The sequence below is a fragment of the Calonectris borealis genome, chromosome 3 (assembly GCF_964195595.1).
Source record: "Calonectris borealis chromosome 3, bCalBor7.hap1.2, whole genome shotgun sequence".
Lineage (NCBI taxonomy): Eukaryota > Metazoa > Chordata > Aves > Procellariiformes > Procellariidae > Calonectris > Calonectris borealis.
In genome coordinates, this window is record NC_134314.1 from 53,086,049 (window position 1) to 53,113,609 (window position 27,561).

At 37.5% G+C, this 27,561-nt stretch overlaps 1 protein-coding gene across 5 annotated transcripts in view; it reads right to left on the reverse strand.

The window, feature by feature from the left end:
* Positions 1 to 159: 159 nt before the first annotated feature.
* The window catches only part of REV3L (REV3 like, DNA directed polymerase zeta catalytic subunit), a 124,655-nt gene continuing 97,253 nt past the window's right edge, over positions 160 to 27,561 (reverse strand). For 4 of the 5 annotated variants that reach the window (XM_075145680.1, XM_075145683.1, XM_075145682.1 and 1 more), the window contains 15 exons: positions 22,554 to 22,669; positions 19,027 to 19,145; positions 18,263 to 18,381; positions 17,116 to 17,257; positions 13,880 to 14,124; positions 12,703 to 12,811; positions 11,614 to 11,820; positions 10,837 to 10,946; positions 9,626 to 9,740; positions 7,658 to 7,795; positions 6,599 to 6,789; positions 5,469 to 5,715; positions 3,801 to 4,010; positions 2,264 to 2,380; positions 160 to 1,314 (listed from right to left, as the gene is read on the reverse strand). In XM_075145680.1, coding sequence (XP_075001781.1) covers positions 1,174 to 1,314; positions 2,264 to 2,380; positions 3,801 to 4,010; positions 5,469 to 5,715; positions 6,599 to 6,789; positions 7,658 to 7,795; positions 9,626 to 9,740; positions 10,837 to 10,946; positions 11,614 to 11,820; positions 12,703 to 12,811; positions 13,880 to 14,124; positions 17,116 to 17,257; positions 18,263 to 18,381; positions 19,027 to 19,145; positions 22,554 to 22,669 — 2,326 coding nt within the window. In that variant the 3' untranslated portion in view covers positions 160 to 1,173. The remainder of the gene's footprint in view (positions 1,315 to 2,263; positions 2,381 to 3,800; positions 4,011 to 5,468; positions 5,716 to 6,598; positions 6,790 to 7,657; positions 7,796 to 9,625; positions 9,741 to 10,836; positions 10,947 to 11,613; positions 11,821 to 12,702; positions 12,812 to 13,879; positions 14,125 to 17,115; positions 17,258 to 18,262; positions 18,382 to 19,026; positions 19,146 to 22,553; positions 22,670 to 27,561) is intronic. The other variant, XM_075145681.1, reaches the window with a different exon arrangement.

Sequence of the window (27,561 nt, forward strand, 5' to 3'; positions counted from 1 at the left end):
AAAACCGACATCGAGGTTTTAAGATCCCAAAGCTTACGCTGGAAACTGAATTGCGGCTTCTTAACTCTTATCTGAACAGTCTTGTTTACATTACCATGTGTGTGCCAAACAAGGGAAACAAAGGTGTCTGCAATTGAGGGTAAATATAAAAAAAGCACATAATTTTTACCATATCATTTTATTCAACTTTAATATGGTTTCCATTATTAACTTCTAAAACAAAATGATTTCCAGTTTAGAAAACAATGCACTGACCACATAATTCCTTTTCCATTTTATACAGTTATACAAATATTCTAAATACACATTTTGTCAAGATGGTGGCAAATAAGATTTAACTGTACAGTACATAAGGAAAGAAAATATTTTAAGCATATTTAGAAGCAATAGAAATGTCTATACAAAACAAGCAAAAATGGAATAAAATTTTATATTTAAAATATTGCAACAGTCCCACAGGTTTGTAACAAAAATGTCTTTGCACAGTTCCTCACAATGCCCCATTAATAGCTAAAGCAAGACAGCAATTTTTAGAAAATAATGTTTCAAAATGCTACACATGATACTACTGCTTGCACAGTCTGATCAAAATAACAATCTACTTGGAATCAAGCAAAACTTAGGAGGAGATATACCAACCAACTTTAAAATTATCTGTATAAAAGTCATTGCACATTATTTTACTCAGTTGTTTGAAAAGTAAAAAAGTGTATTTACAAAATATTTCGCAGACAAAATTATAAAGTGAATGGATAATATATAAGTAACACGTCTTGATACTGACAGTTCAAGAACACACACTAATGGTTTTATCGTTTCAAGAGGTTTTCAGTGCTCCTTCCTCCAGGAAGTAAACTTGACTTCTACTTTGAAATGGATTTACAAGATGTTACACATAGCTATTTCAACATCAGCATTATAAAACAGTATGTTAGAAACATGAAAGAAAGAAGAAATTTGTACATCTTAAAAAGTGAGCTATTCATAGATCAACAAATGTATTTTTTTTTAATTTAGTTAGGATAAGTGTTCATTATTCTTCAGATAATAAACCCAACAGTTAAAATGGAAATCCTGGACTAGATGAGAATTGAAAAAGCACCATGCACAATAGTCTTAGTGTGGTAAACACTGAAGAAAAAAAAAATAGCACCTGGAATCCTGTAACACGGTTTAAAACTGGTCAAGTAGCTGGCGAAGATACGGCGCCTTGGACAGTTCTCTGCTTACTCTGGAGAGCTTGAAAAGTACTGGACAGTTGAGGGAGACACACTGGATCTGTCGATCAAAGCAGCCCGTGCAGTTCTTGCATATCTAGATTACACGTGAAAAAGCAAAACCGATTATTTTGAACTTAACACAAGCAAGGCATAAATCACTTGGGACTACTAAGTCCTCAGTGTTGTATCAGCAGAACAGGCACAGCCCTACCAGCACCAAGCTTTTCCCCAACATGGAGGGAGGGACCCAGAGCAGCTCCCTTTGCTGCTGCAGCCCCTCCGGCCGCTGCCAGACTGCTCGTTTTGCTGCTGGTGCCTGGCCGTCAGGCATCGCCCACCGTGAACTGGGCAGAGGTCAACAGCTTGACTATACAGCTCGGGCTTCAATCCTGCTAATTAACTTCTACTCGTAGGTGGTGGCACTTGGAAAAATAAGGTAAATAAGTTGAGTGGATTTAAGTGGGGCAGTGTGTTACATTCCTGATAAACTTAGCCTGTATAAAAGCTTCCTAGTGAAAAAAGACAAAGCTCTTATTCTGCAGTTATTCTCTACACAAGAAAAGGACTTTAATAAACTACTCCAGTTTCAAGATAAGCTTCAATTAGAGTTTTACTTTCCAAGTCAAAGTTAATCAATCCCAAGACAGAAATACACAGGGCACGCAGGTTCCACTGCTCTACTCCTTCATGGAACTACTCATTAATGTAGCCAATACTGCTTGAAAGTACTTTTAACATGAGATACCTGATGGAATAAAATAGCAGCAGGCGCAGTTTTTCCAAAGGTAGCTACCTTTGCTTTGCTATTTTATTTTTAATCCTTTCCAGTACCTGTGCCACCCACAGCGTTTTTTCCAAAAACTCAAGAAATTTCCTTCCAACCACAGCTGGGTTTTGTAACATCAAAACGTTACACAATGTTATCTTACTGTTTGCATAGTTTGAACAACAAGTCAAAATCATATCCTTTGCTTTTAGAATTAGTTCTTTTCCTTCCTTCCACGTTAAAATTATTTGGGCACCAGCGACCCTCTCAGCCAGACCTGTATCAGCACTGAATCCCTGCATACCAGAAACTCAAGCTGGCAATAGCTGGAAAGGAGCAGCCCCTCTCGGCCAAGTCCCACAGGCGGCACCGCAGAGGATACCAGTCCTCTGACCTGCAACCGTGACCAAAAGGAACAGGATTTGAACGGTTTGTTCCAGGTTTGGAACCACCAGAAGAGCCTCAGAAATAAGTCTATCCTAGTTCTTTTGAAAGAAGCTGTGGCTGGTTTGAATGCAAGGGACCAAACTAAATGGTACTCGAGACACTTTCTAAGTTCAATTTGTGCAGAGTGGAGAAGTCTATGGCCTTAATCTATGGCACGTAATTTTTAAGTGTGTTTAAAATAATGTGTTATATCAGTTTTCTGCTGGCTCTGGCATGTTCATAATCTAGGAGGGCCAAGAATTTAAGCTCTGAAGGATATATACATCTTCATATTAAAATAAGACAGATGGTCTTACAGAGAGGTTGAGTCATCAAACACTGACTAGAACGGGATCCCAGGCCTTGCCGAGCTGTTGCATGTTGCAGAGACAAGGGAATGTTCTCATCAAACCCACTGATCCTTCTGTGGGGCTGGACCAACCTGCCAAGTTCTGATTTATTCCAGAACAAAGGCAACGTAAAAGGTCCAGAGTAGCACAGGAAAACTGCAGGACATGCATCACCTTCCTTTACTGCCATTTACAATGCAGTTCAGAGCAAATATTACAAAATACAGCAAGAAATAGAAGTCCACACCTTAGTAATGCAATATTTATGAACAGTGAATTATAATGGCTTTCTAGCAACAGAGCCCCATGGGAACCTATCAAATCAATGCCTAGACTACAGGAACATTTATATCCCTACAATTCAGACAAATCTTTAAAATGGTTCACGTGCTAATGCTAAAAATCAATTTTAACAAAAATATTTATTAATTATCAAATACGACAGTACGAAAATGAGGTGAGGATATGCATATGTTTCTGCAAGGGGAGGCACTGTGCTTTGCTACAAGATATTAATGAGCACAGTCAGCTACCCTCTTAATTGACTTCTAGTTCAAGGGAAAAAACCAGCTTGGAAAATTCCTATCCAGAGGAAAGGTAACAAGAAAACTCCCAAGCTATAACATATCACCTTATACATATAAATAAATAAATTTTCTGGGACAAACGTTTTTGTTACTAGAACATCATCACTTATTTTAATACAAAAAAGGTGAATCTCTCAAACTTTTACAACTCTCCATCACTGTCATTATAAAAAGGCACCTACAAACAATGTAAGATACTCTTAAAAAAAAGAAGAAAAGGAGAACAGCATCTTCTGTTCTGATGCCCCCTTTGCCTTCAGTTTTACACAAAGCCAAGGAGAGTAACAGCTGCTACGCTGCCTTCAACAGCAATAGGAAAAGCAAACAAGCTGTAACACGCTTAACACCCGGCTTGTACTTCCCATTTCTGTTGAGGGTATTCAGTAACACGCTGCTTTGAAATTTCAGCCCGTCTTTGGCTGACAGACATCTGACAATGCTTTAATCATACCTTGACCAGCTGTTCTTGCTTACGCTCCAGCTCTCGGATTTCTTGGTTGAGAATCACTGCCACATGCTGTGGTTGGCTTCTGCATTTATTACAGATCCCATACTGGGTCAGCTCATCACACACGGGACAGTGTAAAGTTGTGAAATACTGGGAGATTGTGCCTTTGCGTCCTTCCAGCTCACTGTGGGCAGTTGAGGCAGCTTTCTGAATCTGTTAAAAAACAAAATTAAGAGGTAATGAACTTTCAAGGGAGCAGCTTCCCTTATTCCTAGATTATATAGCCTATTTTTTTTAAAAGGAGTATGAAAGTGCAACACAGCTTGCAGGGCGTGGATTCAATACACAAATTATTAACATGGATCGCATCACTCTGAAGAGCGTAGCACTTGCCCTGAAGTGATACACTGAGCAGAGCCCAGCCACACCTATTTCATGGGGAATCTCACCAGAAAAGAGAAAGAGTAACCAAAAAAATCCTCAGTCACATGCTAAATTCCTGATCTCTTCTCAAACTCTGCCTCCTGCAGTTGTTCCTTTGTAGGTGCTGATCTACTTCACATCCAAACGTGCCCTGGCTGCAGCCCCAGTGGCTGCCTTCCGGATCCTGCCTCCCCTCAAGTTTCTGTGCTGGTGCAGACCCGGTCACAGAGCTGCCACTGTCCTTTGGTCCGTGGCTCTAGCTCATGCTTTGATTTCCCTGAACAAAGCTCCACCACTGCCCCCTCGCCCAGGGAAGTTCGTTCTCTGCACTTGCTCCTGGTGCTGCATGGCTTACGCTTCGCACTATCCTTCACTCTCCTGCTTCAAACACCCTGCTGCTCTGCTCCCTATGACCTCCTCGGTGCTCCTTGGCCTTGCAGAAAGTCAGGGCTCTTTTTGCCTTTTTAGCTTGTTGGAGATACTTCAGGTGAGTGTCACAGTGCCATTGTAGGCAGAAACGTAGAGAAAAGAAGCAGAACTGAAGTCAATCAAGGCTATATTAAAAGTCTGCAGTGGGAAACATGAGGTACTAGTATGCTGCTGAAGTCTACACTAAGCAGAGTAACCGAACTACACAGATACACTGTCTTTCACCATCCCTTTTCATCAGAGGAATCACAAACTAAAATCCAGCTATCTAACACTTCTCTTCCTGCATCTCAGTGATTTCTTTAACTTTTAGGAAAGTCAGTTTTGGATATAATTAGTTTAAAATTTCTGGTGATACAGATTTTTAAAAAAGCATTCCTGCTGCTTTACCTGCGGCATTACCACCTTTTCTATAAAGAGGAAAGATCTTCAGAACATCTTGGAAAAAGAGGAGTTCCAACATCTACTAGTGAGAGATATAAAAGGTGGTACAGCCAAATAGATGCACACACAAGTACTGCTAAAAATATACAGTTACGGCAAAATATTCTTTTAAACTATGGAAGGGATCAGAAAATAGAAGATGACAGTATGATCAACCCTGCACAAAAGGGCTGGCCGAAAAAATTTATTTACTAAGTGGAAAAAACCACACAGAAGACCTAAGAACCAGGTCTGCATGTTTGGGCATCAAACACTGCCTTGTAAAATAACCTTTGCTGTTGCCTCATATAAATCTCATTCCATTAAAAGTCATGATAAAACAAAACACTGTATAGATGCACTGCATTTGTAATCTGTTTGTTTTCAAACACTTACCCGTGGCAACTCATGGTACCAGCTGAAGACGTCTATGCCAATAAGCGAGAACACCCTAGCCAGCGGTGGCAGAATTTGTTTGGTAATATAGTACGTAGCGTTCAGCCTCAGGTTGGGATCCTGCAGGACTTCAATGGGCCGCCTCACCAGCTGTATCAGGGGCAGTCCGGGCATGCCGTACACAATGACGTAGGGCACTCGCTCCCCAACTCGTGGTTCAGAGCGACGGTCATAGGCAAGCATTCTCCTGTTTAAAAATAGCCTTTATAATGCATCCAGAGACAAATTCATAGTTATTTCATTTGCTTGTAAAGTTCCCCATCTGATATATTAGTAGCTCTCCAGACGACTGAAGTTAGTGTCTATTATGAAGCACAGGACCAAGTTGTTTCATTTTTAATTTGTTTCATGATCAGACCCAAATTTTAGAACTTGGAACATGAGCCCTAAAGATAGGTCCTGTTTCAGGTCACTTGGATTTGCATGCAGGTTGCATTCTAGCTACCCCTTCTTTAAAGAAATATTTTAATAAAGAACAGCCAGGGTACTAAAAAGAGCTCAAGTACCCAGAAAGCAAAGGATGATTCAGTTTGAAGCAGGTATCAATCCAGGACTTGAATTTTATTTTATTTAAAAAGCATGGCTTAATTTGAAGACCTTTTATATTAAGCAAAGTGGCAAAATGTGCCAGCTCACATTATCTATTACTGATAAACAGTATGAACAGCATGAAATATTAACTTTAACTAAGGTACTTTTTAAAAAATGAAAAATTATGCATGGTAATGTATTTCACAGCACTGAGAGACATCACTATTACAATTTTTAACATATCTAATATCCGTGAGTGATGGGCAATCTTGGAGAGTCAAGCCCTTGTACAAAAACCAAACCCCACCATTACAGTGTCCTGACAAGAGACTTTACTCTTGAACACGTGTGGCTCTTCCAGGACTACGAAACGGCTTTCTAGAACTATCTGATGCCTGATCTCTCTTCACACACAGAAGAAGGTCAGAGCCAACTGCTGCAACAATACCTGAAGGAGACATCTCACTGCTACCCATAACTTGGCGGTACAAAGGTCAAGAGAAAAAAGATCTACGATTAGCACTTCTTAATCTCATTACCTGGTGATTTCCAGGGCTGGTACACAGGATCCAGGTCTGTAAGCCGAGCTCCCTCTGTACTCTTTTGCAAAGATGAAGTCTTGCATGCTGGCTTTTCCCTCCAGTAACTTCATGCATTGATTCTGAACGTACTGTTTGATCTGACTTATGTCCCGTGTTTCAAATAGCAGCTTGATAGAACACTCAAGTATCTTTACAACCAAAGGAGAAAGGTGAGAAAGACACGTAAAAAATAATTAATTCAAAAGAATTCAGAAAATTATATGGAAATACTAATACACTGCTTAGAAAAAGTATCAGTTGTGAACTAGAATGTTAATATAACAAATGGTTGCATTCTCTTCCACTCAAACACATTACTGGACAACTTTTTCCTCAGGTTGACACATCTTTCATGAAATTATCCATACTCCAGCACTAAGACCGTTTCAACAATTACAGAGGTTTTCCAGAGTATGAGAGAAGATGTTTTTTCCTGTCATCTAAAATATTTTGCCATGACTTTCTGACCACCTCAGCAACCAGAAGAATTGGGATTAAAAACAAAAATGAAGTTAATCCTCCTAAGTCGTTACCTTTCCTACTGGCATAAAATTGTTTTGACTTGATTAAGAACAAGAGCCTTTCCTTTTTAACTCCCCAATACACAGCTTAAAATAAACAGGCAAGGAAGTTTATTTTAAATGAATTCTTAGCTATATTAGATTTATGTAAGTGAGCTATTTAGCAGACACATCAGTGTGCCTCGCTCATCTTGGAGTAATACTTACTTCCAGTTAAAGTGAACTGGATCAAGAATGGTCTCCTAGAGAACTTACATGGGGCTGATGGCTTTTTATGGGGTTGTTAGGGGCTGAAAGATAGTAGTTAAGATGGAAAGTGCAAGTCCTTGTAATGCTGTGCAAGATCTTCAATTTATCTTTCAAATGGCTCATACCAGAAAAACAGATTAAGTCTCAGACAACTCACAAGGACTAGAAACTCTGAGAAAGGACAAATATACAATGAAATAACAGAATACTATCATTTCATTCAGGAAGAAATGCATGAGTATTTTACCTTGGAAACAGCAGGACAGGAGTCTCTTCTGACTGTCTCTATGCCTTTTGCGTCAAATACTGGGTCCTTCTGGTCCAGTGTTTCATACATGTAACCCACGTATCTCTTTTTAGTTTGCAGGACACATGGCAAGTAGACCTGGAATGTTTAGAAAGAAGACAGCCCAATCTGGCATGTGTTGGGAATGTAAGGTGGCTCTGAACATAGAGGGTTTCCTAAGGAATACTTTGCTTTGTTGTTGGGTTTTTTTTGGTGTTTTTTTCTGTTGTGTATTTTGGTTTGTTCCGCCGCCCCCCCCCCGCCCCCCTTCCAAATGATTAAAACCAATAAACTAGATCAAAGAACTGTTAAAGGATGGCTGAGGAAGTTCAGATTCAGTGGTGTTCCATTCTTAAATCCCTTTATATTTCATCTAGCTGTGAAGGCTAAGCAACCTGAAGCTCAGATGAAAAGTGACACAAAGTATAATTTGTTTCGAGTACCCTTACTTTACTTTCCTGGACTGCATCTGTCAGCATTTTTAATGTAACTGTATTATCTCTCTTTCTTAAAAAGACAACAACTCCACTTTAAACATCAGAGAAGAAAATTTCCCCAGTAAAAGTAGTGGCTTTGAACTTTCTATTTTCAAACCTCATCTAATTATGAGGTGCCTAAAATCAGTTAGTATTTTGATTTGGGGAAAGCATGCTTTTTAAATGCCTATGCTTGGAGAATGGTTTCCTCATGAATGGATTTTTAGGGACATGGTCTCTTTTGCTTGTTTTCTCCAACCTCTTACTTCATTCTTGATTGTGTTAGTATTCCTTGACCAGTTTTAAAAGAATGTGGAACAATTTCTTCCCAGTATTACTAGGATAACACCACATCTTCCTGGCTCTCACTGAAGAGGGAGCAGCGATTGCCTCAGGCTGAAGAAGGTCCTGCACATACGTGGTCCCACTTCTTGAACAGATGCTCCAGCTTTGAGGCATTTTCCTTTTCCTGTGCTAGGAAGCTACCCTAGGAAAGTACTCAATATTTTGACGCACAGGTGAATAAGGGCACTTGAAGTGAAGCACTTGGACATCTTCTCAAGTATATCCTTGCACCTAGTATTTTTTTCTGGCTAATTACTCCTTCAGCTTAATGACACAGATTTGCCTCAAAGCGGGAAGGGTCCCTGTACATTAGTCAGTGACGAAAAGTTGCCGTCCCTTTCACAGGTATCCTGACTTTTCTTGCTAATATTTTTCTACTGTATTTTCCATGAAAAATGGCAATTTGTTTACAAATTCTGATTGAATCTGTTCAGTCAGGTACTTTGAAAATATCTAGAGCACCTGAACTGATTGCTGATGACTTTCCAATTATAAACTTCTACCAAAATTAGTATCACATTGCATTGCTCTTCTATAAAAGGCTTATTGTCATTAGTACTTCTTTCCAAAAGCCTACTGAATGGATTTTTATGATTTTTCATTTTATATGTATATGTATCGCATGGACATATCCTGAAGTGTGCTAAGGTTGGCCGAAGAATAAACATCAGGCTTGTAATTGATGCACTGGAATCACTTCAAGGGATAATGTACATTTTCTCTACCAAGTTGCACACATTGGTTTGATTGTATGTATAGCACACATATAGGGAGAGGGAGACATATAGGGAGAGGGAGACATTTCCAAAATTTGATGAGACAGGAATTTCAAATTGCCTGGTACTGTGAGCGCAACAGGCCACCAGGCATCCTGATGTGAAAGTAGGAATATTTATTTTTGTGGTTCATGCTGCAGTGCTCCTCTGACAAGGTGCCCGAGGCATTAAGGAGCTTGCAATATACCCACAGAAGCAGTACAGCACATGACTATTGTATATCCTTATGCTACGTTAGTGTCCAGAAAAATCTTTTATCTTCACTTTTTTTTTTTTTTTAGTATAACAATGTTTTCACCCAACACACTTGAAGCAAAACATTCTCCTTTTACCTTTTCAAACTTCAGCTTAACAGGTTTGGGGTTTGTTGCTGTTACAGCTTCAGCAATTTCTTGACCAATCTTGAAAGACTGCTCCTTCGTGGCTCCTTTCAAGAGTACAAATATACTACGAGAAATCAGACATAGGAAATAAGCACAAATCTGTTCAACATAGTTCCTGAAACTCACCACCTCCCTGGTGGCAAGGCAGGGATGTTGTTATCAATTCTGTTCTCTTCCTTCAGCTAGAAAAGCCAAAAACCTGAGAAACTTCAGTGTTCGCAGTATGAACACAGTATGTTCACAGGAGTGCCAAAGGCATGACGAACGCTGTGACTCTTTGGTGAGGCACGACAAATACGGTGACTCTCTGGTGAGGCAGGGAACGTGACTGCTCCCAGGCACTGCAAAACTCAAGTTCCCAGGACCGAACTGTAAAGAGCTCTGAGTACGCCCTTTTTTCCCCCGCTACGGGCAGCAGTCGGATTTTACTTCCTTTCTCCAACAATTTTTTTTTTTTGGTGAAGCTACTATGAATTTAGTATCTTTGAAATTTCAAGTCTTTCATCAAATCTGGCTGAAATCAGTCACTGGATTCACAAGTTATCAAGGAAGGACAGCCAGACAAGCTTTGCTGCCCATGGCTGAAAAATTATCCAAGTCTAGCACCAGAGATGGATACGTGTAGAGCATGGCTATTATATAGATGAAAGACTGACTGAGAAAGGGGAGATATTTATATGATATATTTCAGGCACCTAATCATATCTTTGTATGCTCTAGTGGCTACTTCTGAATTGTGTCTGCTTTTGAAGCTTAAAATAGTGCCTTCCTCTAAGTATCAACGTGCAATGCCTACTATATTATAAATACCCTATTTTCCAAAATAAAAATGGCACCAGAAACAGTCACAGAAATACTCATTCAATAAGTAAGACTTATATTAATCCACACCTGAAAAAATATTATTTTCCTCCCCCTTTCTGCTCCACATAATTTTCCAAAGAAAAGAAACCCTCGAAGTGCTTTCTAAGAGTCCTAAAAGAAACGCCAAGAAAATAAATATTATTTACTTTGCATATTCTGCAAGACAGTAAGCAACATCCCAAAGAGGGTCCACATTTTTCCGTATCATAAATTCCCCTTGTTGAGACAAAAGAAAAATATATCTATGAAGAACTACTATGATTTTAAAACAGTGTAAGAAGCAGACCATTAATTACCTGTCAGTATCACCATACACAACGTGAGCACCCCATTTTTTTGTATCGTTCACCAGTTTTATAGCACGCTCCAATGTTTCTCTGGCTTTGTGGACAATGCTATCCCCAACCTGCAAAGTTAAAGATAAATTGAAAATTTTTATTCTACTGCTAAACACAATACTAGCTCTTGGTAAAGATAGTCTAACCTTGCTTGATCTGTTAATGAAAATTACTATATTGAGACAATATATTTTATTTCATGGTTTAAATGCATATAATAAATAAAAAGCTTGCTTACATTGCCCCAAAATAGCAAGAATTAAAGGAAGAGCGATCAAAAATTATTAAGAATTAAAATAAAGGAAAATTTGGTTTGAACTTCTTTAGGCATATTAAAAGTGTAAGGAGCAAGACAAGATCGCTTAGGATCATTTTCTCTAGTTTTTGGATTCTGGCGATTCCTCCTTTTAGGAAAAACTATGAAACAGCTTCAATGTTTTATTTTATTTCCACTATTAGAACTGTAATCCAATCTACCTTCGGCAAGAGTTCTACAGAAATGCCAACTCCAAATGCTCTTTTATGGGAAGAAGAAAAATAAGATCTTTTTTTTTTTTTAAAAAAAAGGATCACAAATAAATCCCAAGTTGCTGATTTTCAGTACTCCAAATAAAACCAGCTTTTATAAAGGTATTTAGATTAAATATGTTTTAAATAATAATACTGTGTTATCTGACTATACTTTATTAATAGTGTCTTTTCTAGTTTTTCTGCATTTTTATCTGGAACCCTTACCTCAGTGCATGGCATTCTTCCAGAAAAATTAGCAGCAGTATAACCAAATGTAAAATTAGCTATAAATTTAAGACCCAACTGACGAGCTTCAAGCATTCGAGTTACAGCCTTGTCATGCTTATAAGTCTTCATTGACTGTTTCACCATTATCCTAGTCTTCAAGATTTCTTCTAGCATTCTTGGCAGCACACCCTTTCTCACTGAAGGCTGCCATAAAAGGAAGAAAGAAAAAAATTATGTTAAAAAGTCCAACCTAAACAGTTAGGAGTAAAAGCAAAACCCAGAACTGTTAGGTAATCACTGTTAAGAAGACAAATTAATTAGCAAAATGCCCTAGGCACCAACAGTTTGGCTCTTCCCACAAATATTACAAGCAACCTAGAATACAGGCAAAGCTCTTAAGGGCAGGGTAAATAGCTTTTTGTTCTTTGTTTTCATCAGCCCTGCTAATACAATGTTCAGATAACTTTATTAACTAAAATGGGACTTGAATATTTAACGGTTAATTCTCAAAATGTTAAATGCTAAATGCTAAAAAAGTATTATCTTTTAAAAATTCTGCAAATATTCTTTACTTAAAGTTTTTGTTTTACATTAAATATATGTATGCTGGTGATTGGCTAATTATTTGTAAGAGCTCCAGGCCGTATTTATTAATTCATTACAAATCAGCCAGCAGTACACATCCCATAAAATGAGAACAATAGGAAGCAAGTCAGGGAGTTTCATCTCCCGAACCATGACTCTTTCTAGGAAAGCATTCTGCTATACAGGCAGGAGAAGAATGAAGTGTTACACACAGATAATTACTGTTTGATCCCCAAACTGCATAAGTAAAATACAGTTTAATTATAGATGAAATAAGCCTTCAGTATAAACAAAAGCATAAAGACGACATTTTATTTCCTGAACTACCAGAAGTTCAGCACTCTGACAAGTATCAAAAAACATTGGGAAATGAGAGACTGAACCTCCCCCCTTCTGTCTGCTCTCAATGCAGCGAAATATAAACTACAATATCAATTTGATCTTAAACTAGTCAGCCAACAGGAAGTGAAAATGCCTGTCACAGAGCACCAATATCATTACCTTGACAAAAGCTACTCCACTGGGTGACACTGTGATATCATGCCTAATCTGGTAAAGTAAGTCAGGAGGTACTCTGAGAGATGTACAGCCAAATTTGAATGCATCATATCTAATAAAAAGAAAAATTAAATACAAAGACAATTCATTCATTTACAGCCTGATCAAGCAAAAGCATCAACTCACAATAAAATGCTGAGCAAGGATAGAATCACAAGGAGCAAGGACAGAATAATGCCAGCAAGGATGGAATCACAATTATAATCTCAAGTATAAACCAACATACTATCATTTAAAATTTCTTAGCTACACGCAAAAGGCTCTAGGAATAAAGTAGTAATAAATGGCTAAATTCCAACACACGTGTAATTTATCAATTCTGTTCTGCGTTAATGCATTATTTTCAAATGCTAAGTTAGTGGAGGCATGTACTCCTACTGTAATCCCCTATGGAAACCATGCATGTTTACCAAGTAACACATTGCATATATTGTCTTCCTACAAATTCAGAATTTCAAATCAGAAACTTGAAAACCTGATGGTGACACCTAGCAATCATCACATACATCTTCCCATTCTTCCAAATACTGTTTTATAGAGGTAATTATAATGAGCAATGAGATTTTTTTCCCAATTAACAGAATTACTGTTAAGCTCAATAGGAGATGCTACACAGAGTAACTCGTATCTTTTCATTTTGAATAGTTAAGACCAGAGTGAAATACAACTATTAAACTATTAAAAAAGAACAATAACAACAAATTGTTAACATACAGCGGAATAATACTAGTCCAAATTTGAAAATAGGTAGTGGATTTATGTAACATTTTAACTTATTCTGAAGCAATACTAAAAACTAGCATCACCACAATAATGGAACAGGTGTACACACATGCACATACAGAGTGTTGTTTTTTTTTTTTTAACAGAACGAAGTCTAATTCTGTATTTAATTAAAAATACATATTCATGTATATATGTATATATATGTGTATATGTGTGTATACACACACGCACACCCCCACATGGTAGATCTTTATCATCTCTATTGTGTAACAGAAAATGGTGCTATTCATACATGCTCATTGTTTCCAATGACAACCAAGGGTTCTCAGTACTTTAGAAAAGATGCTGAAGTCTCTACGGAATCAAAGTTTGTGAGAAAAGAATAACAACTTACTTTCCTAAGTTTTCAACATGTCCCAGGCAGGTTGAAAAACAGTAGTTGTATGCTATCACAATGGAAGGATATAACGACTGGAAATCTAACACAAGAACAGCATTGCTGTAGAAGCGGGATTCTGGCTCCATTATTAAGGGAACACATTGCAGGGCTTTCATTTGAGCTCGCTGCTGGACACTGGGTGTCACAGGAATATAATTCATTGGCTTTGCAATACGCAGCATCATAGACTCCACACGATACTGAAAAACATTTCAGATATAATAATTATAATTTCAAAATTGCAGGATAAATATGGGTTTATTAAAACTTTGTAAATATGCACTTACATTTCCTGAATTTAAAGTACGGACAACTAGTTTTCCAAAATAAATAGCCATACTCTTACTTTTAATATATATTTTCTATCACATATAGTGGAACTTTTCCATGCGTTTCCTCATCATTTAGTCCTAACCATTGAAAATCAAATACTTCTATTTTTTATCTATGGAAAAAAGAAACATCCAGCTCAGGTTAAAAGAAAAACCATCCAACAGGCTGCAACAATATATATATATGGATGGCCATGCTACAGTCAGCGAATGAGCATTTGCTAAACTGTATTTTTGTTAGACTTGCAGAACATTGAAGAAAACAGTATAATATGCAGTTCATGACCATTTTCCACAGGCACCTGCACAGCAATTTTATGTCAACATTTGGGAAAACAGAGGAATGACATGTGAGTTGTGTAAGCTGATAATTGTGCCTCCAAGCTTTTGACCATGAGAAGTAACTAGAATATACTTGGCAGCAAGAGAACCGAGGGAAGAATCTAAGTCAGTCCATTTCAAAAGTCTGCGTCTTTGCACTGGGTATCATGCTTTCTGCCTGATGATACCACAACTAGTACAGGAAGCATAAAAAACCCAAAAATTTTAAGAACTTTCACCTTGTTCAAGACATCGCAAAATGTTGTATGTGGAGGTAGCAACATGAGAAAAAACAGCCCTATTTATTTATCTATTATTCAATGCTTTAGTAAGGCTTTAAAAGCACTAATAGACAAGTATTCACTGTGTCCATTCACAATAAAAAACAAAATAGCTGAAAATTACATACATGGGTGGCAAAGGACTGAAAATCCCAAAATATCAAAGAACAATCCTATATAATCCTAAGATCCTGTGCTTTGTAAGCAACTAAATCACTATTCAAAAGCCCTTTGCCTGACACACTATATATTCAATCATTGTACTGAATGGGTTGGGTATAGTTTCTTTAACTTTGATGTTATAAATGAACTTACAAAACCAACAGCTTTAACAAGACCCTGCCACCTTACAAACGGGTTGGGGTTTGAAAGTGTAGTTTTGCAGCAGCATAAGCTGCTGCTGCCTTGCACTAACTGCACACTAATTTGTGTCCAGTAAAGAGCTCAGATGTAGGATGAGGTGGTCAGGGACTGCATCTGGCAAGAGCTAGAGTTCTTTTTTCTAGTTTTCAGCAAGTTCTTCAATCATCTGACTAATAATCTGTATGTCTATGACCATCTCCTGTTAGATTTGTTTAGTCTACTACAGAATTTTCAAGATAGCTTAATAAAATCAAAGAAAAAAAAATCACCTTTAAAAAAGGTCTTGTAAAACTTAGTAAGAGATACAAAAATATGGAAAAAATAACTTAAAATATCTGAAATATGTTCTTATTACTATTCCATTTTAACATCTTTTTCAGCTAAGGAGAAAAGGAGTATCTTCATAAAAAGTAGTGATGATTCTTCTGAGTGAAAAAAAAATTATTTGAGGTGACTGGGAATTGTTGCAACTGCCATTTTTGTGATCTAGAAAGTTTCAATGGAAACAAAACATACATGCACAGAAGGAAAGAGAAAAGAACAGTCAGGATAGAAAATGCAGCACGTTTCTGTTGCTCATTCCCACTCACAGCCATTTGAGAAAATGACAGGCAGAACAGCCTTTGCGGGCGGCAATCATGACAGTTTAAGCATATCTATGTTTGGCAGTATGCCAGTCCCACCCTCCCTGTCCCTAACTGTGCATTTCTCTTCCCTTGCTCCAACACCGGTACTTTTCTGATAACATGGTAAACCAGCTAAACTGGCAAATACCTATTGAACGCCACCATGGTTCTGCTGCTGGTGCTGCCCCCCCCCCCCCCAAAAATATACGGCCAATACCAGCAAGACCAACAAGAACCTGCACTGGGTCAAGAGATGACACAGGCAACTACAGTCAAAGGAAAAAAGGTGGCAACATTTTAAAATTTGGTTGAATTGTTAAGGAACTGCAGCTTCAGACACTCCCGTTTCTGGCTGGCTTAAGACAATGCTGGTCTGCTTAGGACATAAGATTTTAAGTTGTCTTTTTGTCCACAGAAGTAGGCAAAATAATCAATCCCCGTCAGCTCAGCTACATGTCTATTAAAACAGAAAGCAGAAAGATGGTAGGAAAGAATAATTATGGTAAGAAAGAAGACAACAGAAGAGCAGACACACATGAGTGAGAATAGTTGTCTCTCGTTTCAGGTGCTGTTTAGGGCTCACATGAAGCCATGGAAACAGTTTAGTTAGTCTAGTCACTCAGAACCTGGGCAAAGAAAGCCTTTGGTATTACTGGAGACTGCTGGGGTCTCAAAGAAAGAGTAGTTTAAATCTCGCTCTGTTCCTGCTCCCCTTCCCTCTGATGCTAGTATCAAAATAACAGAACCACACACATCTTGCATGACACATGTACTTAATAAAGCCAGAGCCCTTCTTGTCTTATCATCAAATTTCACCCAGAGGTCTGCTTCACAGGAAATGTCACTTAAAACATACTTGATGCAGCTTTGTCTGCTCTGGAAGAAAGTAATCTCATCTTTCTAAACCATGCTCAATTATATTTCTTAATGTTTTAAAAAGCATTCATTTTCAAACTCATCTAAGCGTGAAAAGTACCAACTCAAAGGGAAAACTTAGTGCTCCCAAGGTCAGTAGAAGAGACTCACTGGCATGATTACATTTGGGGCACTCTATTTTTAACAGCTATTTTTAATCTCCGAGACTAACCATTCAATCCATTATTACTGCTTTTGAATTGCCTTTCTTTATGTTTCAGTTTCATGTTATGCAAAACAGTCTTCTGTGACCTTATGAAAATACATATACTGACTGCAAAGATACTGAAGAACTAGAACATTTTGTAAAGACTATTTTGCTTTTGTGAAGTGTAAGGAAAACGAAATCTTACCTGGGAGCCTCTTGTTAATACATGCAAGAACTGAATGCCAAAAAGTCTTGCCATTTCACTTGTTCTGTCAATCAAATCCAGTTTGTCTAATAACTGGAGATTCCCACGGACCCGGCTAACATAATGATCAACCATTTTCCACCTGTGAAAGTGAATGCCTCATTACAAAGAATCAGGAGAGTGCTGCTTTTTCTATTAAGAACGTATTTTTATGATAGCTTGTTACAAACCAGCAAATAAAATTTCCCCTAGGACATTTTCATAAGGCTCTTTCAAAAATGTGGCGCACATAAACTTATGTATTCTAACGATACACACAGAACGTGTCACAGCAAACTACTGTTAAGGCATATCTCAATTACATACTATATCCTGTTTTCCTTACTGCCCTAAACGATTACTGAAACAGAAACTCGAGTTTCTCTTCATCTGTTTACATCGGTTTTTTAACCAAGTGGACTTTTGTGGAAACATCCTGCTGTATTAAGAATACCTATCTCAGTGGAACATAAATTTATAATTTCAGCACTAAACCAAGTTTCCATGTAGTTGAAAAGTATTTAACTTTTACAAAAATTATATGTCATGAATTACATTCAGATCTGTACTCAGTTTTATGAATTGTTCTTATCACACAATACCAAATCACTCCAAGGAATAGTGAAGCCCACTGTGATACATGTCATATAAAGGTATTTTTAAGCAGCTATTGTTACTGTCTTAATATCTTGCACACTGTTTTGTACTATTTGTAAGCGTAGCTTGGTTGACATGCACTGTGAAGTAAAACAGAAACGTGACAGTTCATTACAAGTCCTTCTGATGAATAGTATATACAAAGTAAAGACCTTACACAACTTCAAAACAGTACATCTATTCAGATATGTTGAAACTGTAACTGAAAATTTGTTTTGTTTGTGTACTTTAAACAGAAAAATACACAAAGATGAAATATTGAGGGTATAACTACACAACAGAACACAGCAGAACAGCAGAGTAAATAAGCTCATGTTGCTGCATATAGACTGTTCTAGTACCTGAGCTAAACCGATTATTTCTTCCTATGCTGACTTTATCTTATATACTTATCCAATGTTAAGAATCTGGCCTTAAAAAGAACAAACAAAATGAATTAATAGATCATTACCTGTAGACATCTGCCTTATTATCAAACCAATCAGACAGAACTCGGAAAGTAAATAAAGGAAAACGTTGATGAAGAACATGAAAGCCCACATTTTCAAAAGTGTAACTCATTAGATTCACCTAGAAAAACACAGAGGACATGTTAACATGCATGATGTCTTTCATAGTAAAGAAATCTCTACTTCTTAAAAACTGTAACAACTAAATGTATTAACTTTTTGTTAGTATTCTTTGTTAAAAAGGTAAACATTTATACTTAGAAGTCCTTAACTATTTACAAGTCAGGAAAGAATATCCCTCATCAATTGAAAAGAATATGCGCCATTAAGTAGATCACAAAGATCAGGTCTGAATTTGGTCAGAACAAGATTTGCAAAGACTTAATTATTATAAAGTATTAAATGTAAGGTCATAAACAGCAAAACAATGACTAAGTCTGACAGCTTAAAATAAGTTCAAGTATTTAATTTAGTAAAATCACCATAATAGACAAATTGCTAAAAGCGGTAAGTTGTTCTCAAAACCCACAAAGAAGTGAAAAGGAATATCCTTAAGAAACATTACTGAAAGATACGGGCTTCAGTATTTTACATTTTGCATTTCAGCGATACGCAAAATCCATTCTCACAAAGTGGCAGACTGCTCTATTTGAAAAGGTGTACAAAGAAAGAACAGAAAATTACATAAGTTACATGAAATTTTCAAAGTCTACAATAATTAAAAAAACCCAGTAAGTAAAACACATTAACCTTTTAAAAACCTTACCTCATTTCTCATCATTCTCCAAATATTTAAGGTAATCCGCCCAACAATATTTATTTCACTCATTGTATCCGATCCATATTCATCCAGCTCAGCCGCAAATCTGTTCTCTTTTTTTTCATCTAAAGACATTAAAAGAGAATATATTTAGACAAGTTACAGGACAGTCAAGACCAGATCAAGCTATCCCTCTTCCAATTTGAGCTCTCTAGAAAAATAAGAATTCATAAAGACTGTTACTGATTGCACAAGATTAATTATTTACCAGTCTTCCACACAACCTCTGTTACCCACTCCCTAACTTTGAGCTGTGATGCAAAGGAGGAAACAGGAGGCCACAGTGCACACACAAAAAAAGCCACTACGCAGAGGCACAGTACTCACTTCTCTTGTGGTGTGTCCTAATGACTTATGAATAGTTCACTTGTAAATGGCAGAGGCAGCACCAGACTCAGCCAATAAAGCAAAACCAGAGAGAAGTCCAGCTTTCTTTTTGTTAAGTTGATATCACAGGAAAGGGAAGGAAAAGTACCTTCCATCTTTATTTCAATAGGAGGAAAGAGGAGCATACTGCTTGAAGGAGCACTTCCTGTTCTGAAAATACAGCATGTGAAGAAGGTAGGGAAATATGAAGCATAGGGGTTGGAAAAGCAAGAGGAACATAGATGGGGTCAAAAACCATGGACAAGGAGGCCACAAAGCAACAGAGAACACAACACTTGTACGTTTATGGTCATGCATGCAAGCCTACACTTATGGCATGACATTTTTGGGAGGAGCTCATCAGTGTGAACATTTCTTGATCTTTCTCCTGCAGTTCAGTCAAAAAAGAATAATTACTTACCTTACAGTAACACTAGTTCTTAGAAACATTTTAAGTGTTATGTATTCCACTTCTGGGTGTGCATCTACCACCTGGCACAAGAACATCTGTACTATGAATACCAGTGCTGTGGAGATCATGCCTATGTCCTGCATGCCCATTCAAACTTTATGTCGAAAGATGTTAAGGGCTACAACCCTGGTTTCCTTCACTAGAACGGAACCCGTGTTGTGTGAGACTTCATAGTTGTAGGGAAGGAAGCCCAATTGTGAAATACATAGGGGCATCACCATTAAGAACCATACAGTTCCCAGAGAAGTAACCTTTCTTCTTTGAGGAACTCTTCATCCCAATTCCAGTAACTTGAACAACAGCTTAAGTCATGAAGATGGGTACTATCAAGAGCTTTGCTGATGTAACTGTTGATTCTGCATCAACTACAGTTGATGATCAACTACACAAGACAAGAGCTGTGACTCAGCCTTTGAGAACAAAAGCGGAGACACATTAGTTACCTGTCCCAAACTGAAGAGATTGTTCAGCCATACTTCTACAGTAGAGCAGTAAACCTTTGTGATATTTGGAGGTTTAAGAAACCTTTGACTGCAACACTTACCACTCCTCTTACCAAAGACATTGCAAATCTTGAAGTCTAAGGGGTCAAAAGTTTTTCTGAACATCCTTCAATACTGCTGAAGACTGTACCAGAGGCATCATTATTGCAACCACTGTATCATCTCAATTTGAGCCATTAGGGGAATTTAATAACAAGGTTCATGCAATCAGTTATTATTCCTGAAAAAGACCTTTGTGCTGAAGATGAGAACTTGTGACCTTTGATGGCCAATTACATTTAAACTGTCATGTGTTCCTGTTTTCATATATTAAGTATTTAAAAATTCACCAAGGTCTACTTGCCCTCAACTTTCAACTGAAGATGCAAATTTAATTTAGTCCCTGGGAGGTCCCTATAACTCAGACCTTTTCTAAACAGGTCACAGGTATCAAAAGCACCAAAAGATTTTGAAGGCATCAAAAGAGTGCACAAATATTCAAACCTAAAGGAAGGAGTGTGTGAACATAGCTCTTCTAAAACAACATGTTCTTCTGGCCAGGTACACAGGATGCCAACATAAAAGATGCTATTGCTATGCTGGGTAAGCCCAAAAATGCAAATGTTCTATCAAGTACCCAAAAGCAGATGCTTCAAGAACAGGAGAAGCAGCTATTGATAATCTCTCTAGAACTCTCCCAGCTTCTAACCATTTGCAGCTTCTTGGGCCAGACATTATTTTCACACATATAATAGTACCCAATGGATTCTTCTTCTAAGAATTTCTCTCCTCCTAAAGCAACATAGACTTTAAGCATTGTGGAAGGAACTCAACAGTTCAACAACCTAGGGGTGAAAAATCAACTCCTATTCTGTAGCTGCCATTTGCTAGCTTCATTTGATGATTTCTGGTTCTTGCATTGGAAAAGACCATGAGCAACCAATCCGTATTTCCCTTTATATCCCTCAAGATTACATAGGCTTTTACCTTCCTTACCCAGTTTTGTCTCTTCTGGAATCCTAACTTACTACATTACTAGAGACATTTGGATTATCCTTCTATCTTTACCAGTTCTCCTACATCCATTTTGATGAGGGAAAGGTTATGAAGAGGCTAGAACCGCAGTATCTGAGGTGCAAGCACACTACAGATTTTTACATTTACATTCATTATTTTATATTTTCCTTGTTCCATAATTCCTAACATTTCATTTGCATTTTCAACCATTACAGAGTAACAGGATCAAGTTTTTAATAGGACAATCACAGGAAAGCACATATTATTTCATGGCTATTTAGTTTCTGCACAGATCTTTGGCAAGAGCCCTGACAAAGGCAGCTTTTTCAATCCTATCTCCCTCATCCACATCTTCTTGATGACTGCGAAGAGCTACAACAAATTTTTGAGACAGTTTTTAATTTTACAAAGTCATCTTGATTCTTCTTAGGTGCAACACATTTATTTGGCTGTTCACTAACTGCATTCTTCAGAATTATAGCTTCCATTGATTAGCTAAGTATAGACACCAGGCTTACCATTCTCCTGGATAACTTTCTCCAGGTCTTCAAGAAAAAAACCCAAACAGATCTTTTTCTGAATGTTGGAGGAAAGCATCAGCACTTGGGCCAGTAAAATTTGCCCACAGTACAAGAATAGCTATTGAAAGTAAGGATTTTATTACAGAACTGCTGACCAGGATGAGTGCTGCTCAGGAGCATCTTTATGTCCTCGTATCTGAGCCAGAGAAACTGCAAATAATGATTGTGGTAGGTACCCTGAATGACATATACATATGACTGAAGCCAAGGAGAAGCAAGAGAAGGTTCGGCAGCAGAAGCACCTCCAAGAACTGAAAACTGAACACACACAACTACTGAAAATGAGTCTACGATCATGGATACAGGACACACCCAGAAGTGGAACACACAAGGAATTTAAAAATTCAGAAAACACTGAAAACCAGAATCTCATTGGTATTTCAAATTTGTGTGTGTGTGTGTGTTTGTGTGAGATTATACCTATAACAACACAACAGCAACAACAAAAAAAGAAGTCATCTAAAGAAATACTCTGCATTTATTTTTTTTAATTTATTCATAGATTTCAACTTTGTTTCTATTGCAACCGAACTGTAACCCTCTACAATAACTTACCTGGCACACGAGAAATCATCTGGCATAAATCAACATTTAGTGCAGCAGCCCTCTGTAAGAGATAACCCCAGGAATGCATCTGGACTTCATAGCCTAACAAAATGTCTGGGTCATATCTAGAGAATGGGGGGAAAGGAAAATGAGCTTCATATTATTGAAGAAAATATTTTCCATGAACAGAGTATAAACAGGTTTTCTAATCACGTTGAGTTTTAAAAAGAAGCAGCCACAATAGGTTTCTATGAAAACAGCATTTGGACTAGCAGACAATATTTAAAACAGACAATCTTCTACGATTTTCAGTAACATTCAACTGAAAAAGTTTTTAGAAGGAATATTTTCATTGGGATTTTTTTTTTTTTAATATACTTCTATTATTTTAGTCTTTACAAATAAAGAACAAAATCTATGTCTAATCAGATTTTATCAATGGAAACAGGCTGTATTGAGCATAAACTGAAACCCAGCTACCGGCACAAGACAGATGTGCAATGAAATATAGTCCTGTCCTCAAACTTTATTGTACTAATTTCCTTTATGAAATAGAATAGAATTTGCTACTTGAATGTTTTGCCAATAACAATGTGTCATGCATACTGCAGTGTAGCTTACAATAATTAGAAGATACTGCTGGTCCTAAATGGTGACTCTTTATTGGGAAAGTTACATTTCGCAGTTGAATGAGAGCTGTCAAAACTGAAACACAGAGAAAAGCAACCGTATCTACCAGTTCTATTTAAATACCTCTTCCTTTAAGATAACCTTCTTTCTATAAGATACACAAGAAAAACTCATTTTATGCTGTATCTCATGCCAGGTGGAAAATTTCACTGGCTCAGGAATGACAAAAAGAAAAGTCAGAATTGTCTTCTGATACAGTCACTGTCCATCTTCCAATCAGACTCAGAGAAGAGTTGACTAGACAGAAGGACAAACAAGGTGGCTTCAAAGTCAAAGCACAGGTAGGAGGTAGCTCAGAGGAGCCTGTATCACCTGCCTTTTGAGTATAGGCCCTATTAAAACCAGAAGTCATGATCCGGTCACTGGCTGAAGAGCCTAAGAATGATTTTCTTGGGCTGGGCAGAAAGAGACTGGCCAAAGTAACATCAGATACCTGTTATTTTTATAGTAGAAAAAGAAAGGAAGCTTCACTGGGAAGAATAGCTGCTTCTTTCAATGCAGCTCAGTCAAGGGGTTTTGAGTTCCAGCGGGAAGCATTCAATACAACTGAATGACAAACGGGCATCTGTCAGGAGGTAGAGGGCTGGACAATAGGCTGAGGGTCCTGCACCACAGTCTATGCCCAACCCCACAACAGGATGCAGGCTTGTAGATCTTAGTTTATGGGAGAAGTAGGCAGGGGCCTTGGCTTATGAACAGGTTCTCTGTACTTTTTGCATCCTTAAACACATCAAAAAATGCCAACATTTCCTGACTGTGGATATAGGACAATACCCTTTCCGCGAAGCCTAAGTTAAAGTTGTATCACAGACACTACAAATGAAGCTTCAGACTTCATCATGAAAGTGTCTTCCTTGCTTCTGTGTCCCAGCCAAAGGCAGATGACAACTCACTTTGAAGTAACTAACTACTCTAAGAATAGCTTCAGAAAAGAGCTTCTCTACACTTCTGCCACAGACACTAACTTTTTGTGAAAAATAAAGGGAAAAGTATTTGAATCTTCTTACTCAGCATGGCTATCTCTTTATTACAATTTGGGCTTTTGCACCAGCCAGCAAAAGTTGCAAAAATCCTTTTTACCACCTACTTCTACCTGTGAAGGAATGGTTTTGATACAATTTTTGGCTAAAGCAGAAGATTCTAAAGTAAGTTTTTGATTTCCGGCATTCTAGAGAAAGTAAAAGAACTAGCACTTTGCATTTGGGGAGTATTTTGCTATCTGCTGTTAATGTCAAATGAATGATTTTTTGTTTTTGGAGACAGGAAATAATCATCAGGAGTGGAAGTCGTAAACTTACTCATTTTGGAAGCCTATTCTACCAGTGGTACAAACCCAAAGCTACTTAGAACAATTTATGGACAAATGAATGAAGCTAGCCTGCAGTTCCTTCCAGCAGCAGCATCAGTGTCAAGAAGAGATATGACCACTTGCTGCTCCACACAACATACAACGATTGCCAATTGGGGTTCCAAAATAATGAATAGATCCATCTAAGCTTTGAAATAAAAAGGAATTATGTAATGGTTTATACAGTCATAGAATAAATGTTAAAAAAATTAACATATTTTCACATTAATTCTTGCAGCTAAACTATCCTGGTCCTAGCATATTGCAAAACTACTGATTATTTAAAATAAAGGAAGTAGTCATTTATGTTCATATTTGAAAACTAGTTTCACATAATTCAAAATGGAAAATACTTGTAGATTTTAACGCAGGGCAAGACGTTATGCAGATGGGTTCAAAGATAGATGCAAATGTGAATGAGAAACTGGTGAAGAACTGCTTATGTAGTACATAAAACAGTATTCCTTATGCCAGGAATTTGCTTGCTCTTTTAAGCTGGTTCTGAATAGAAACAAGCATACTGTTTGGAAGCAGCAAGTTGCTATAACTATATTAGCAGCTACCACCTGTGATGAAGGACAGTTGCTTTGGATTTTTCCTTGCCCAAGCAGTGCATTACCCCCCTTCACTTCCTACTTAACCAAATTTTAGTGGGCTATTACATTACTGCTGCAAATATTCCTATTTGTATTGCAACTGAATACAACATTTAATCAATTCTTGAGTTAATCTTACTATTCTCTTTTAAGCTAACGAATAAAACGACCTCTGTAAACCGTCTGCAAATAATCTCAAGAATTGCTTCTCTAGTATCCTTCAGATGGGAGGATGTTTTATAGGACAAGACATAAAACTACTTTAGTTTATTATGTTTTAGATACATGCATTTTCTTATATAACTAAATTGTATCTAACTTAAATATTACATATTTTAACACAATTTTGTGTAAATTCACATATAGATTGGAAAGTTCATCACTCAAAAGATTGAAAAATTGAAAAAAACCCCAGCACATGCTAGTTTTGAACTCAGTCTTGCTTGTACAGGCCATTAAGGATTGCCTGTAATGGCACACTACTGAGTCATAGGGTATCACTTTGCAGTGCATTACTTTGCTTTTCCTTCCCAACTAGACACTGCACATGCATTAAGGGGAGGGTCCCATTTCAACTAACTTTGGCATCTCAAGTTTTCTAGCTGGTCTCTTTACTGTCATTGAAGAAAAAAGGCCTCTTTGGGTGAACTATTGCTTATATTTTAGCCACCTCTTGCAGAATGAGATCCTCTTCTTTCTGTTTAACATACATGGTGATGAGGGTAGCTACTTAGACACCGACAATGAAATATAGATGTCTAAGTTTCAGTCAGACGACTCTCATACAAAGCTATCTACATGGAAATCAAGGTGGAGTAGCTAGTAAATGGTGAATCCAAACCCTACTGTAAATTCCCTGCAAACAGTCCCTTAGTCTCAGTTTCCCATATTTACAACTTGGATCCAAGTGGTATCCTTCTGAAAGCATGAAAAACAATAAACACACTACCAGCAATTGCGTTGCTCAGATACTGCAGTAAGTTACACATATATGTATTTTGGATGTGTATCTGTATGCATTCACAATGTATATGCACAAAGGACTATAATTAGTACGAACAAATTTATGGTATTTCCTTAACTTTAAGGTATTTCCTTAACTTTACAAACAAAATAATTTTTGGTTAAGTGAATCTCTGAATTATCTTTGAAGGAAAAAAGGAAAAGTAAGATTAAATTCAAGTAGAACTCCTTTCTACTGAATAACACTTGGGACCCCAAACTCCTGCACTACAGTATGCATAAGGTCTACCAACAGGTTTAACAGACCTATCTGATTTCTTGCACCTAACATGAGGCACTGCTGTTTTTTGCTTATTTCCTTGCTGATCAACCCCGTCTCAATTTATGCAGAAGAGCCCTCTCCTGCAGCCCAATCCCATGTACCAGCTATACCAATGGACCAGTGTGTCATTTGCTAAGACCTCCTATGGTATTCTTTTTGCTATCAGAGAAGAAGAGATGCCTGGAGCTAAAAGATGACATTATTCCACATGGGAAAAAGAACAGGTAAACCCAAGATTTAGCTGATGCGAGCTCAACTGAAGTCTGTCTCTCTCTCACGTTCTCTCTCCCTTTTTCATGTGGTATCACAAAGATGACAGGCTGTGAGCTAAGGAGAGGACAAGTTTTATATTTTTCATCCTCCCTTCTCACAATTTTTACACTATACTATCCAGTTGGTTTTCATCATCAGTTTAAGCTGTTTTATTAAAAGAAATTGTAATGAGACCAGCTTTTACACCTCCAAGAAACTAGTAAGTTGTAATACTGATATTTGAAAGCTGCTGGCTAGGACTAACATGACAGGAATAAGAGGTGTGCCTGCCAACATAGTGCTCTTTTGTTAAAAGGATGAGCACTGATACTGCTTTGCATGCTGTTGCCAGTCTCTCTGCAAAGATGAAAAGCAGCAAAGACGACAGCATTAGCATTCAACTCATACATGCTGCAAAGAGAAGAAATGCGATTATTTTCCTTTCTAGCTAAATCGTATGTGCTGTTATGCCATCTCTTCCTCTTTCTCATTTGATAATTTTGTGAATGAACACTAAAGCTCCCAGTTATGCCTTCCCTTCTATTATGTGTCTGGTTTTCCTGACTGCTATTTTTCTTCCAGCTAAAATCAAGAGAAAAAGGGGGGGGGGAAATTAGGCCAGACCTATGATACAGACAAAAGCAGTCACCGTGCATGGCAGCAGAATACTTGGTGACTCAAATACATAACTGAAATCTCCAAAAACATTTTTCCAGTTTGCTTTGGACAATAAAAATCCATAAAGTTGATACAGAACATTAAGTAAAGATTTCTACAGGAAAACGCCACAAACAATCATACCGGCCTGGGAAAAGAAGGTTAGATTAACACATCTCTATTTTAAAA